At 39.7% G+C, this 12,138-nt stretch overlaps 1 protein-coding gene across 1 annotated transcript; it reads right to left on the minus strand.

The window, feature by feature from the left end:
• Positions 1-778: 778 nt before the first annotated feature.
• Positions 779-7,685, minus strand: ccn2b (cellular communication network factor 2b). The gene is made up of 5 exons (XM_038972255.1): positions 7,546-7,685; positions 5,406-5,622; positions 4,927-5,178; positions 4,333-4,547; positions 779-2,276 (listed from the first exon to the last, which is right to left on the minus strand). The coding sequence occupies exons 1-5, from the start codon at positions 7,594-7,596 to the stop codon at positions 1,971-1,973; spliced, it is 1,041 nt and encodes a 346-aa protein (XP_038828183.1). The 5' UTR covers positions 7,597-7,685; the 3' UTR covers positions 779-1,970.
• Between the last annotated feature and the right edge of the window lie 4,453 nt (positions 7,686-12,138).

Consider the following 12,138-nt stretch of genomic DNA (forward strand, 5'->3'; position numbering starts at 1 on the left):
CTGCAGTCGACTGTGGACCGCGTCACTCAGCCGCGTCCATAACATCATACGCAGGTACTTAGACGCTGACTATGCATGTGCCACTGGTTCGAGAGACAGAACTTTTCTTTCTTGACCATTTCTCAGATTTTACATTTCAGTCATTTAGCAGACACTCATATCCTTACAGGAGCAATTAGGGTTAAGTGTCTTGCGTAAGGGAACGTCGTCAGATTGTTCACCTGGTTGGCTGAGGGATTGAAAGCAGCAACCTTCTGGTTACTGGTCCAACGCTCTTAACTGCTAGGCTGCCTGCTGTCCTAGCAGTAGATGACTGCTACTGTATCCTTCCATTAGAACGTTCCATGTCCCATCTCATTCCATTAGAACGTTCCATGTTCCATCTCATTCCATTAGAACGTTCCATGTCCCATCTCATTCCATTAGAACGTTCCATGTTCCATCTCATTCCATTAGAACGTTCCATGTTCCATCTCATTCCATTAGAACGTTCCATGTTCCATCTCATTCCATTAGAACGTTCCGTGTTCCATCTCATTCCATTAGAACGTTCCATCTCAATTATACAGCAGACAGGGAAATGATGACTGCCTGTACTGGCCACACCCTCCTCTAGACTAGACCTTCTATTTTAAGAAATGCCTCAATTTCTATGCAGTCTTTAACATTCATATTTCAGAAACAATTAGTCTCACTGTGTATGTCAGACAAAGGATGAAAAGTAGTTTATGTATAAAAAATATATAATTTATTTAATTAGAAATAGACAAAAGTGCAACAATAGGAACTCACTTGTATCTTGGCCAGGTGGTTACAGTGAAAAACAAGTATGATACAAATACAACAACAACTTACAACCTGGTGTTATTACTTAAACAACAACCTGGTACATAAATTATAGTACTAAACTGTACACAGTCTTACAGTATTTACACAAGGTGTATTCGTCAATGCAGAATTCATTTATTTCCTTTGTTCTTTCTTCTCTTTTTTAAAATAAACAGTAAACAATATTATTTACATTCTTCAGCCAAGCTACTTTTTGTTTTTAGTGTTTTTGGACTAGTGTTTTTTTTCTTTGGATTTTAGTCATTTTAATGTCTCTTTTTGACCATGATGTGAACGTGAATTCACGGTCAGAAAAAGCAGTTTTTAGGGACCCAAACTCTTACGTTGGACTAAACTGAAAATATATCAGTGGTCAGCAACTAATGAAGTGACTAAATAATGAGAGATATAGGTAACGTCCCCGTCGAAGTTAAAAGACTCAATCATAAATATTTCCAATAATTTTGTGTCAGGTGTATATAAGTATATATATATATAAATATATATTCACTCAATAATATGCAGATCAGTCGAGGCACATACTAGTAGTATAATATATTCAAACTATTTCTGTATTGTTAATCTTTAACATATGAATAATGCTTTTTTTTTTTTAAATGTCATATTCTAACATTTTATGTCAAAATGTGACATTTGGTTGAGTAAGTACCTACTGCTCATCTGTACACTACCATGTCATGCTCCTATAACCCTTTAGCAGTGAATATAACTATATACCTTCCTAAGTGATGTGCTACGTCTCTCTAACATTGATTCCTCAGTGCGTCAGATCCACCCTATAGTATCTCTGTAGACATACAGGCAGACGAGTCAAAGAGCCAGGTGACTTTAGAGCTGCGCGTTAAAAACCCAAACAAAACAACAATAAAAAAAAGTAGCAAAAGAAAACCTAAAGAGTCAATCTCATGCTTGAACTCACATACTTGTTTTCAGTCTCACTACTAGGTAGACATGTCTATGGGTAGTAAGGTAGAGACAAGGCTCCAGGAATTCAAAAAGCTGCCTATGTGTGTGTGAGAGCGATGTGAAGTAGTTTTATCAGTGTGTGTATGTGTGTGTGTGTGTGTGTATATGGGCTGATGTGTTTATGTGCTTGTCAGTTTGTTTGGCAGCCATGATGTTTACATATCGTTGTCATAGTCCCCAATCATTCTGCGTGTGTGCGAGGCCAGGAAGATGTCATTGTCTCGTGGACAGTCGTGGTGACAGGAGCACGTCTTGATGAACATCATCTTGCGTCTGAAGGTGTCTCCCTCGGGGCAGTGGAACTCCACCTCGGCGGTGATGGTGGTGTGAGGGGTGCAGCAGCGCCCGTCCGTACACACACCACAGAACTTGGGCTTGTAGATCCTGCTGCTGCTGCAGCCTGACAGCTGGAAACGCATGCCGCGCAGGGACTTGGGGGTCCGTACACACTTCTTCCCCCTCTGTGGAAGCAAGAAGAATGGCGGTTAGTTTAGGATGGGAATAACTTGCTACATTGTCTATCATGCTTAGGGCAGCTTGGGTTTAACCTTTAGTAAACGATAAGAAGCCAAAGACATTCTATGCTCCTGAATTGCATGGCTTCTTGTTTACATTTGTGATGAAAATACAGCATTCACTTATTAAATGTGCTGAGAAATGCCATGTGATATCATCTTATGTCATGCTTATATAATAGGCTATATAATATACTATATAATACATTCCTCTATATGTTGTTGTACTATATAATATAATCCTCTATATGTTGTTATACTATATAATACACCATATAATACATTCCTCTATATGTTGTTAAACTATATAATATACTATATAATACATTCCTTTATATGTTGTTATACTATATAATACACTATATAATACATTCCTTTATATGTTGTTGTACTATATAATACACTATATAATACATTCCTCTATATGTTGTTAAACTATATAATATACTATATAATACATTCCTTTATATGTTGTTATACTATATAATACACTATATAATACATTCCTTTATATGTTGTTGTACTATATAATACACTATATAATACATTCCTCTATATGTTGTTATACTATATAATACACTATATAATACATTCCTCTGTATGTTGTTGTACTATATAATATATTCCTCTATATGTTGTTATACTATATAATACACTATATAATACATTCCTTTATATGTTGTTATACTATATAATACACTATATAATACATTCCTCTATATGTTGTTATACTATATAATACACTATATAATATGTTTCTCTATATGTTGTTATACTATATAATACACTATATAATATATTCCTCTATATGTTGTTATACTATATAATACATTCCTCTATATGTTGTTATACTATATAATACATTCCTCTATATGTTGTTATACTATATAATACGTTCCTCTATATGTTGTTGTACTATATAATATGTTCCTCTATATGTTGTTATACTATATAATATGTTCCTCTATATGTTGTTATACTATATAATATGTTCCGCTATATGTTGTTGTACTATATAATACACTATATAATATGTTCCTCTATATGTTGTTATACTATATAATACATTCCTCTATATGTTGTTATACTATATAATATGTTCCTCTATATGTTGTTATACTATATAATACACTATATAATATGTTCCTCTATATGTTGTTATACTATATAATACGTTCCGCTATATGTTGTTGTACTATATAATACACTATATAATATGTTCCTCTATATGTTGTTATACTATATAATATATTCCTCTATATGTTGTTATACTATATAATACGTTCCTCTATATGTTGTTGTACTATATAATATGTTCCTCTATATGTTGTTATACTATATAATACATTCCTCTATATGTTGTTATACTATATAATACGTTCCTCTATATGTTGTTGTACTATATAATATATTCCTCTATATGTTGTTATACTATATAATACATTCCTCTATATGTTGTTATACTATATAATACACTATATAATATATTCCTCTATATGTTGTTATACCTATATAATATGTTCCTCTAAATGTTGTTATACTATATGATATATTCCTCTATATGTTGTTATACTATATAATACATTCCTCTATATGTTGTTATACTATATAATACACTATATAATATATGCCTCTATATGTTGTTATACTATATAATACACTATATAATACATTCCTCTATATGTTGTTATACTATATAATACACTATATAATACATTCCTCTATATGTTGTTAAACTATATAATATATTCCTCTATATGTTGTTATACTATATAATACACTATATAATATGTTTCTCTATATGTTGTTAAACTATATAATATATTCCTCTATATGTTGTTGTACTATATAATACATTCCTCTATATGTTGTTATACTATATAATACATTCCTCTATATGTTGTTATACTATATAATACATTCCTCTATATGTTGTTATACTATATAATATATTCCTCTATATGTTGTTATACTATATAATGGTATTAGTCCATGTATCCACCTTGATGTCCTTCTCTTGCTCCACGTGGCAGGGCCGGATCATACAGATACGGGTCTGCCTCTCCAGCTGGCACCGTTCGTTGTCATTGGTGACGCGGGACGACACGCCCATGCCGCAGGTGGCCGAGCACTCGTCCCATTTGGTGGTCTGGACGATGCAGTTCTCCCTGGGGCTCTCCGCCGGGACCGGCCCGTGGGCTGACACCTCTCTGTAGACTGACAGAGGGGAAGAAGAGACCAAGGGGTGAATTTCAGATCCTGAGAGAAGAGGAAGGGAGAGGAAGAGGTGAACAGTGGTGAAAGGGTGAACAAGAGGGGAGGAGAAGAGGGAGAGATGGTTAGTTTGATCTTTGGTAAAGAGAGAGACAGAGACACAGAGAGAGAGAGAGAGAGAGAGAGAGAGAGACAGAGAGAGAGAGAGACAGAGAGACAGACAGAGACAGAGACAGACAGAGACAGAGACAGGGAGAGGGGGAGAGAGAGAGAGCATTGTGGAGAAGAAAAAGATGAGAGAAAAAGTGAAAGTGATATAGAGAGAGAAAAGAAACCCAGACAGAGAGAGAAAAATGAAGAGTTTGTAGGAGGTTAGACTCACCAGCCATGGCTGACTGGTAGGGGTTGTCCTGAGGGCTCTGATCACACACCCACTCCTCACAGCACTTCCCAGGGATCTGGATGCGGCGTGGGTACGGGCAGTCCGGGGAGGGCAGCCACACGTCGCTGGCACAAGTTGGCACGCAGCCGATCTCTCCGTTCATACAGACACACTGGTGCTTGCAGCTGGGCTGGAAGGTCTCTCCACTGCGGTAGATGACCCCTCCCAGGTCACACGTCTGGCCTTCCTGGGCTGAAACAGAGGTGGAGACGCCATTTTAGATTTCATATTTCAAAGGCTTTACATTATTAGGCCAGAGATTGCCCACTTTGGATAATAATAACCTAAGCCCTGACAAAGTCTACACAAAATATGTAGCAATCTCTACAATAGGAGAGCCAAGAGGTGATCACAGTCTCAAAGGATATCTCAAAACCTCCTACCCTTTCTTTAATAGTTGACAGGAGAATTCAACTCACCCATGCAGATGCCGTGCTCAGTGTCACTCAGCACTGCATAATCACAGTAAAGCCCCTTATGGTGGTCACATGGCTCCAGGAGGGTACAAGGCTCGCCAGCTTGCCTGGCACACACCTTACAGCAACCACAGCCATCCAGAACCAGGCTGGTACCAAAAGGGCATGGAGGGGGGTCCGACGGGCAGTCACAGGGATCAGAACAGTCCTGGGCCATTGTCTGTAGACGTAAGAAAATATAACAGTCAGAAATGTAAAAAAAAACACTTAGGATAGTGTGAATAACATGTCTGATATCAGGATTTGTCTCCAGGGAAGATGTGTTTATCCACAAAACTTCAAGCAATGAGTTAGGTCTATACTGTGTGTCAAAGAAGCAGATACTGTTGTATGAAGCTTCTTCACGTTTTGTGTAACACCTCACTTGTAATGCATCTTACTGCCACAAGATGGAGACATGACTCGATGTAACCAAATCATGTCTGGCAGTCATTTCTATGGAGAGTGATGCACTGTGGTATTACAGCATGTACAAATAAATAAAATATATCAATGTAGGCTACTCAAATGCTGTCAAATATTGATGCGCTGTTTATCTAAATACATGTAGTGATAAAAGGTTAGCGTAACATGGATTAAAAACGATTTAATAAGAGGGGACAAAAACAACTTGGCACTAAATTGTAGGTCCTATGTCACAATTTAGGCTACTAAGTTATTTTTACTGCTTCTCTGTACTCTGTATTTATGTTCCTTTTAGTAGCAATGAATAAGACAAACCCAAGAACATAGCCTATTTGAATCCAATAATGTCAGTAACAGTGACATCCAATTATAACAACCCTACTTTTTCATAACCTTGCATTGTTTACAGAACTGCTGCTGTAGGCTACTTTACGCTACTTTATAGAGCTGCTATAGATTACGTTACAGGCTACTTTACAGAGCTACTGTAGGCTACTTTATAGAGTTGCTATAGGTTACTTTACAGGCTACTTTACAGAGCTACTGTACGCTACTTTATAGAGTTGCTATAGGTTACTTTACAGGCTACTTTACAGAGCTACTGTACGCTACTTTATAGAGCTGCTGTACGCTACTTTATAGAGTTGCTATAGGTTACTTTACAGGTTACTTTACAGAGCTGCTGTACGCTACTTTATGAAGATGCTGTAGTCTACTTTACAGGATACTTTACAGAGCTGCTGTAGGCTACTTTATAGAGTTGCTATAGGTTACTTTACAGGCTACTTTACAGAGCTACTGTCGGCTACTTTATAGAGTTGCTATAGGTTACTTTACAGGCTACTTTACAGAGCTACTGTAGGCTACTTTATAGAGTTGCTATAGGTTACTTTACAGGCTACTTTACAGAGCTACTGTAGGCTACTTTATAGAGTTGCTATAGGTTACTTTACAGGCTACTTTACAGAGCTACTGTACGCTACTTTATAGAGCTGCTGTACGCTACTTTATAGAGTTGCTATAGGTTACTTTACAGGTTACTTTACAGAGCTGCTGTAGGTTACTTTACAGAGCTGCTGTACACTACTTTATATAGTTAGTTGCTTTAGGCTACTTTACAGGTTACTTTACAAAGTTGCTATAGGCTACTTTATAGGCTACTTTACAGGCTACTTTACAGAGCTGATGTATAATACTTTACAGGCTACATTACAGAGCTGCTGTATAATACTTTACAGGCTACTTTACAGAGCTGCTGTATAATACTTTACAGGCTACATTACAGAGCTGCTGTATAATACTTTACAGGCTACTTTACAGAGCTGCTGTATAATACTTTACAGGCTACATTACAGAGCTGCTGTATAATACTTTACAGAGCTGTTTACTGTGAGCCCACACCCCCATGGGATGTTTTAGCTGCTATAACTGCATAATGCGTTCCCAAAGGTTGTACTTCAAATCTACATTTACATGACTAAATAATAATAAATAAATAATAATACATAAATATGAAGACAAATCATATGACAATAGCCGGGTGAATGAGAGAGAAAGAATAGGTTATTATTGCATCAAATGCAAAGTGATGACAAAGTTACATAAATTAATAGATGAAAAGCCAGCACTTTATTCACATCTGATACATAAAATCTGTCATATTATATATTCAACTTACCGAACAGACGATGAGTAGAAAAAGGCAAATTCTGGTAATTTCCCCAGACATTGTTGCTAGTTTATTTTAACAGCGTGCACACTACAACCCGTTTGTTTTCGTTCAGACAGACAGGAGTTTCCCTTTTCTCGCGCTCTACAGTCATTCGGTTGTGTTGACTCGCTGCAGGGCTCGAGGACTGAGGTACGGAGAGGAGAATCTTTAAATAGTCCGCGAGGCGGGCCGGAGCCCAGGAAACAAGAGTCATGACACGCGACCCAAAGGGGTGAAAATATTTCAATTCCAGATGGGTTTCTTTCCTAATTCCTGAGAGAAGAGCTATTTCTACAGACAATCAATTTACTGTATCATATTTCACCTTTTCAGACACAAGCCCAGCCAAGTGGGAGTTGTTTTATGTCCTAAAGCAGGAACTGACAAGGATGTCTATGAGTGTAATTTGACATGGACTAAAGGAGAACATTGTTCATCTTGGCCACCGTTCAGACCAACGTAGCCTACATAAAGTGGTAACAGGTAAAGGGAAAAGATTGATAGTAGGATTATGTAATAACTAGGGGTAATAACATGACAAAGAGTAGTCTCAAATGGCACCCTGTTGTCTATATAGTATGTAGGAAATAGGGTGCCATTTGGGATGAACACAAAGTATCAACCTTTGTTTTATCAATATTTTTATTTCATTTATTTATATTTTTAATCCCAGCCCCCTGCAGGAGCCCTTTTGCCTTTTGGTAGGCCGTCATTGTAAATACGAATTTGTTCTTAACTGACTTGCCTAGTTAAATAAAATAAAATAAAAACATTTCATATGACACACTGAGACCATCCTAATAGTTACTTTCACCAGGTGATTCCAGGTGATTCCAGGTGACATGCTGTACAGACACACAATAACAGGTAATGGTCACTCGTTTAGAAGAGGGCATCGCTCACTGTCTGCCAATGTCAGATCTGTACCGTAAATCATTGTCATTTCTCAAACTTTTCCCACTCTTGTACCTTTCTTAGAGGTAGTCTACAGATAGCGCCGGGGCCACAGAGGTCTTTACCTTTCTTAGAGGTAGTCTACAGATAGCGCAGGGGCCACAGAGGTCTTTACCTTTCTTATATGTAGTCTACAGATAGCGCCGGGGCCACAGAGGTCTTTACCTTTCTTAGAGGTAGTCTACAGATAGCGCCGGGGCCACAGAGGTCTTTTGCATGAATAGGAATTGAGGCTTTAGTCAAGGTAGCTTACAGTTTGAAGAAGAGCATCAGTTTAAGCCTAGAGAACAAACATGGAATGTTCAACTCCAAGACAAACATTATGTAAAAGCTATGATTTTGAGAGTTCTTAGAGAGAGAAAGAGAGGGAGGAAGGGGGAGAGAGAGGAAGAGAAAGAGAGGGAGGGAGAGAGAGAGGGAGAGGAAGAGAAACAGAAAGAGGAATAGGGAGAGAGAGAGGAAGAGAAAGAGAGGGTGGAAGAGGGAGAGAAATAGAGGAAGAGGGAGAGAGAGAGGGAGAAACAGTGAGAGGAAGAGGGAGAGAAAGAGAGAGAGGGAGAGAGGAAGAGAAAGAGAGAGAGGGAGAGAGAGGAAGAGGGAGAGAGAGAGGGAGAAACAGTGAGAGGAAGAGGGAGAGAAAGAGAGAGAGGGAGAGAGGAAGAGAAAGAGGGAGAGGGAGGAAGAGGGAGAGAGAGAGGTAGAAACAGAGAGAGGAAGAGAGAGAGAGGAAGAGAAAGAGAGGGAGAGGGAGAAACAGAGAGGAAGAGGGAGAGATGATATGAAAGACTGCCACGTGGAGTACAGAGGAATAGACAGGTGTTTCTAAGAACCAGAGAGGATATATCTGATCTGACATACTATGTATTTGAACCTGAGCTTATTAAAACCCACATTAGAGGATAAAGTAGGATGACAGGTCTGTCATATTCTCACATAGTAGCATATACATGATATCTGAAAGTCAAAAACAGCCTGTCCACTCCACTCCTCACGTGTCAAGTCTTAAATAGGAAACACACACGGGGAAGGAAAAAGTCAATGTTGTGCTTTTTTTTTTTTTTTTGTCTTGCCCGGACGGCAGCTATTTCCTGCAGCATGCAAACCTCATGAAGCTGTGTGTGTCTACCTAGAAAGTCAAGAGGTTCTGTTTGCCCAAACGCCACAGCGAGCACAATCACACCAGGGATCATATTTGAGAACATAATGAACAAGCTAAATCCGTTTTGTACCTCTCTCTCTCTCTCCTCCCTCCCTCTCACCCCCCACCCTCCACCAGAGGTGAGAGAACCAGAGGTATGAGAAACAGAGGTGTGGGAACCAGAGGTGCGAGAACCAGAGGTGAAAGAACCAAAAGTGAGAGAACCAGAGGTGAAAGAACCAAAAGTGAGAGAACCAGAGGTGAAAGAACCAAAAGTGAGAGAACCAGAGGTGAAAGAACCAAAAGTGAGAGAACCAGAGGTGAAAGAACCAACAGTGAGAGAACCAGAGGTGAAAGAACCAAAAGTGAGAGAACCAGAGGTGAAAGAACCAACAGTGAGAGAACCAGAGGTGAAAGAACCAAAAGTGAGAGAACCAGAGGTGAAAGAACCAAAAGTGAGAGAACCAGAGGTGTGGGAATGTGAAAGCAGGCAGAGTGCCTCCTATTCCTCAGAGACTGTCTGGCTAGAGGAAACCATGCCTTGGCAACAGGAGACAGGACCAGGCCTCGGAGCTGAAACATGTACATAAGTTCAAAACAGAACCGTAACTAAGGAGGGCCGTACAAATTTCAAGACTGCAGAGCTGTGGAGTGCCTTGAGGTCTCTAGCCGAGAGACCTTCCTGCACAGAGCTCAGAGCACTGGAGGCTGATGGTTACAATGTGTGAATTTCAGAAAGACCAGCCTCAGTCAAGAGACAGCCAGTAGAGAGAGTTAGGACATGTAACGCTGTTGATACCGCATGGGCAGGACATGGACAGTTTCATTAAATACTAAAGAGAGGTCAGAGAGCTCTAATTCCCTTGATACTGGATGGATACTGGGCAGGGGCACGGGACAGAGCCCAGCAGCCAATGATTTTGCATAATAGATCAACCGGTTGCTATTTATGTACCGTCTACCATGCAACAGGCAGGCACAACATCCAAAGCCTGCAACCTATTTAAGAGCAATAAACACCATCCGAACTGGAACAGGTTCAACTAGGAATGATGTCATATTGCCAGGCAGCAAAAGCTTCAGCATCAGCTGCTATTGTTGGAACTCTTGTACTCTATTATGTGTGTAACCCATGTTTACGATTTGCTTTTGTTAACATTCATTGACCACATCACAAACTTGTTGCAGTACAGTACAGTGCACAGCATTCCACACATTGTAACTCGTTTATTGCTGTGGTACCACACATGACCACTAGGAGGCCAGCACCACACTGCTCATAGAGATAGAAGGAGGGAGAGATGGGAAGAGAGAGGGAGATGTTCACATATTTGTGTGTAAGGTGGGAACTGTGGTGGATTTAAGCATACATAAACATTCCTACTTGTATCAGATCTACGTCAGATTTTATTTATTTATTTATTTTACACACGAGGTGAGATCCTGGGGACTGAGACAGGACAGGACAGGGTCTTTAAGTCAGGGAGTAGAGTGTGGGAATCAACAGGCCAGGTATATAACCAACTTTAACCTGTTACAATGTGTTGTTCAATGTCTTTGTCTGCATATGACCATTGTCTGGTAGTATGACCAGTGTCTGGTAGTATGACCAGTGTCTGGTAGTATGACCAGTGTCTGGTAGTATGACCATTGTCTGGTAGTATGACCAGTGTCTGGTAGTATGACCAGTGTCTGGTAGTATGACCAGTGTCTGGTAGTATGACCAGTGTCTGGTAGTATGACCAGTGTCTGGTAGTATGACCAGTGTCTGGTAGTATGACCAGTGTCTGGTAGTATGATCATTGTCTGGTAGTATGACCAGTGTCTGGTAGTATGACCAGTGTCTGGTAGTATGACCAGTGTCTGGTAGTATGACCAGTGTCTGGTAGTATGACCAGTGTCTGGAAGTATGACCAGTGTCTGGTAGTATGACCAGTGTCTGGTAGTATGACCAGTGTCTGGTAGTATGACCAGTGTCTGGTAGTATGACCATTGTCTGGTAGTATGACCATTGTCTGGTAGTATGACCAGTGTCTGGTAGTATGACCAGTGTCTGGTAGTATGACCAGTGTCTGGTAGTATGACCAGTGTCTGGTAGTATGACCATTGTCTGGTAGTATGACCATTGTCTGGTAGTATGACCAGTGTCTGGAAGTATGACCAGTGTCTGGTAGTATGACCATTGTCTGGTAGTATGACCATTGTCTGGTAGTATGACCAGTGTCTGGTAGTATGACCAGTGTCTGGTAGTATGACCATTGTCTGGAAGTATGACCAGTGTCTGGTAGTATGACCATTGTCTGGTAGTATGACCAGTGTCTGGTAGTATGACCAGTGTCTGGTAGTATGACCAGTGTCTGGTAGTATGACCATTGTCTGGTAGTATGACCAGTGTCTGGTAGTATGACCAGTGTCTGGTAGTATGACCAGTGTCTGGTAGTATGACCAGTGTCTGGTAGTATGACCAG

Source organism: Salvelinus namaycush, chromosome 32 (genome assembly GCF_016432855.1).
Source record: "Salvelinus namaycush isolate Seneca chromosome 32, SaNama_1.0, whole genome shotgun sequence".
Classification (NCBI taxonomy): Eukaryota; Metazoa; Chordata; class Actinopteri; order Salmoniformes; family Salmonidae; genus Salvelinus; species Salvelinus namaycush.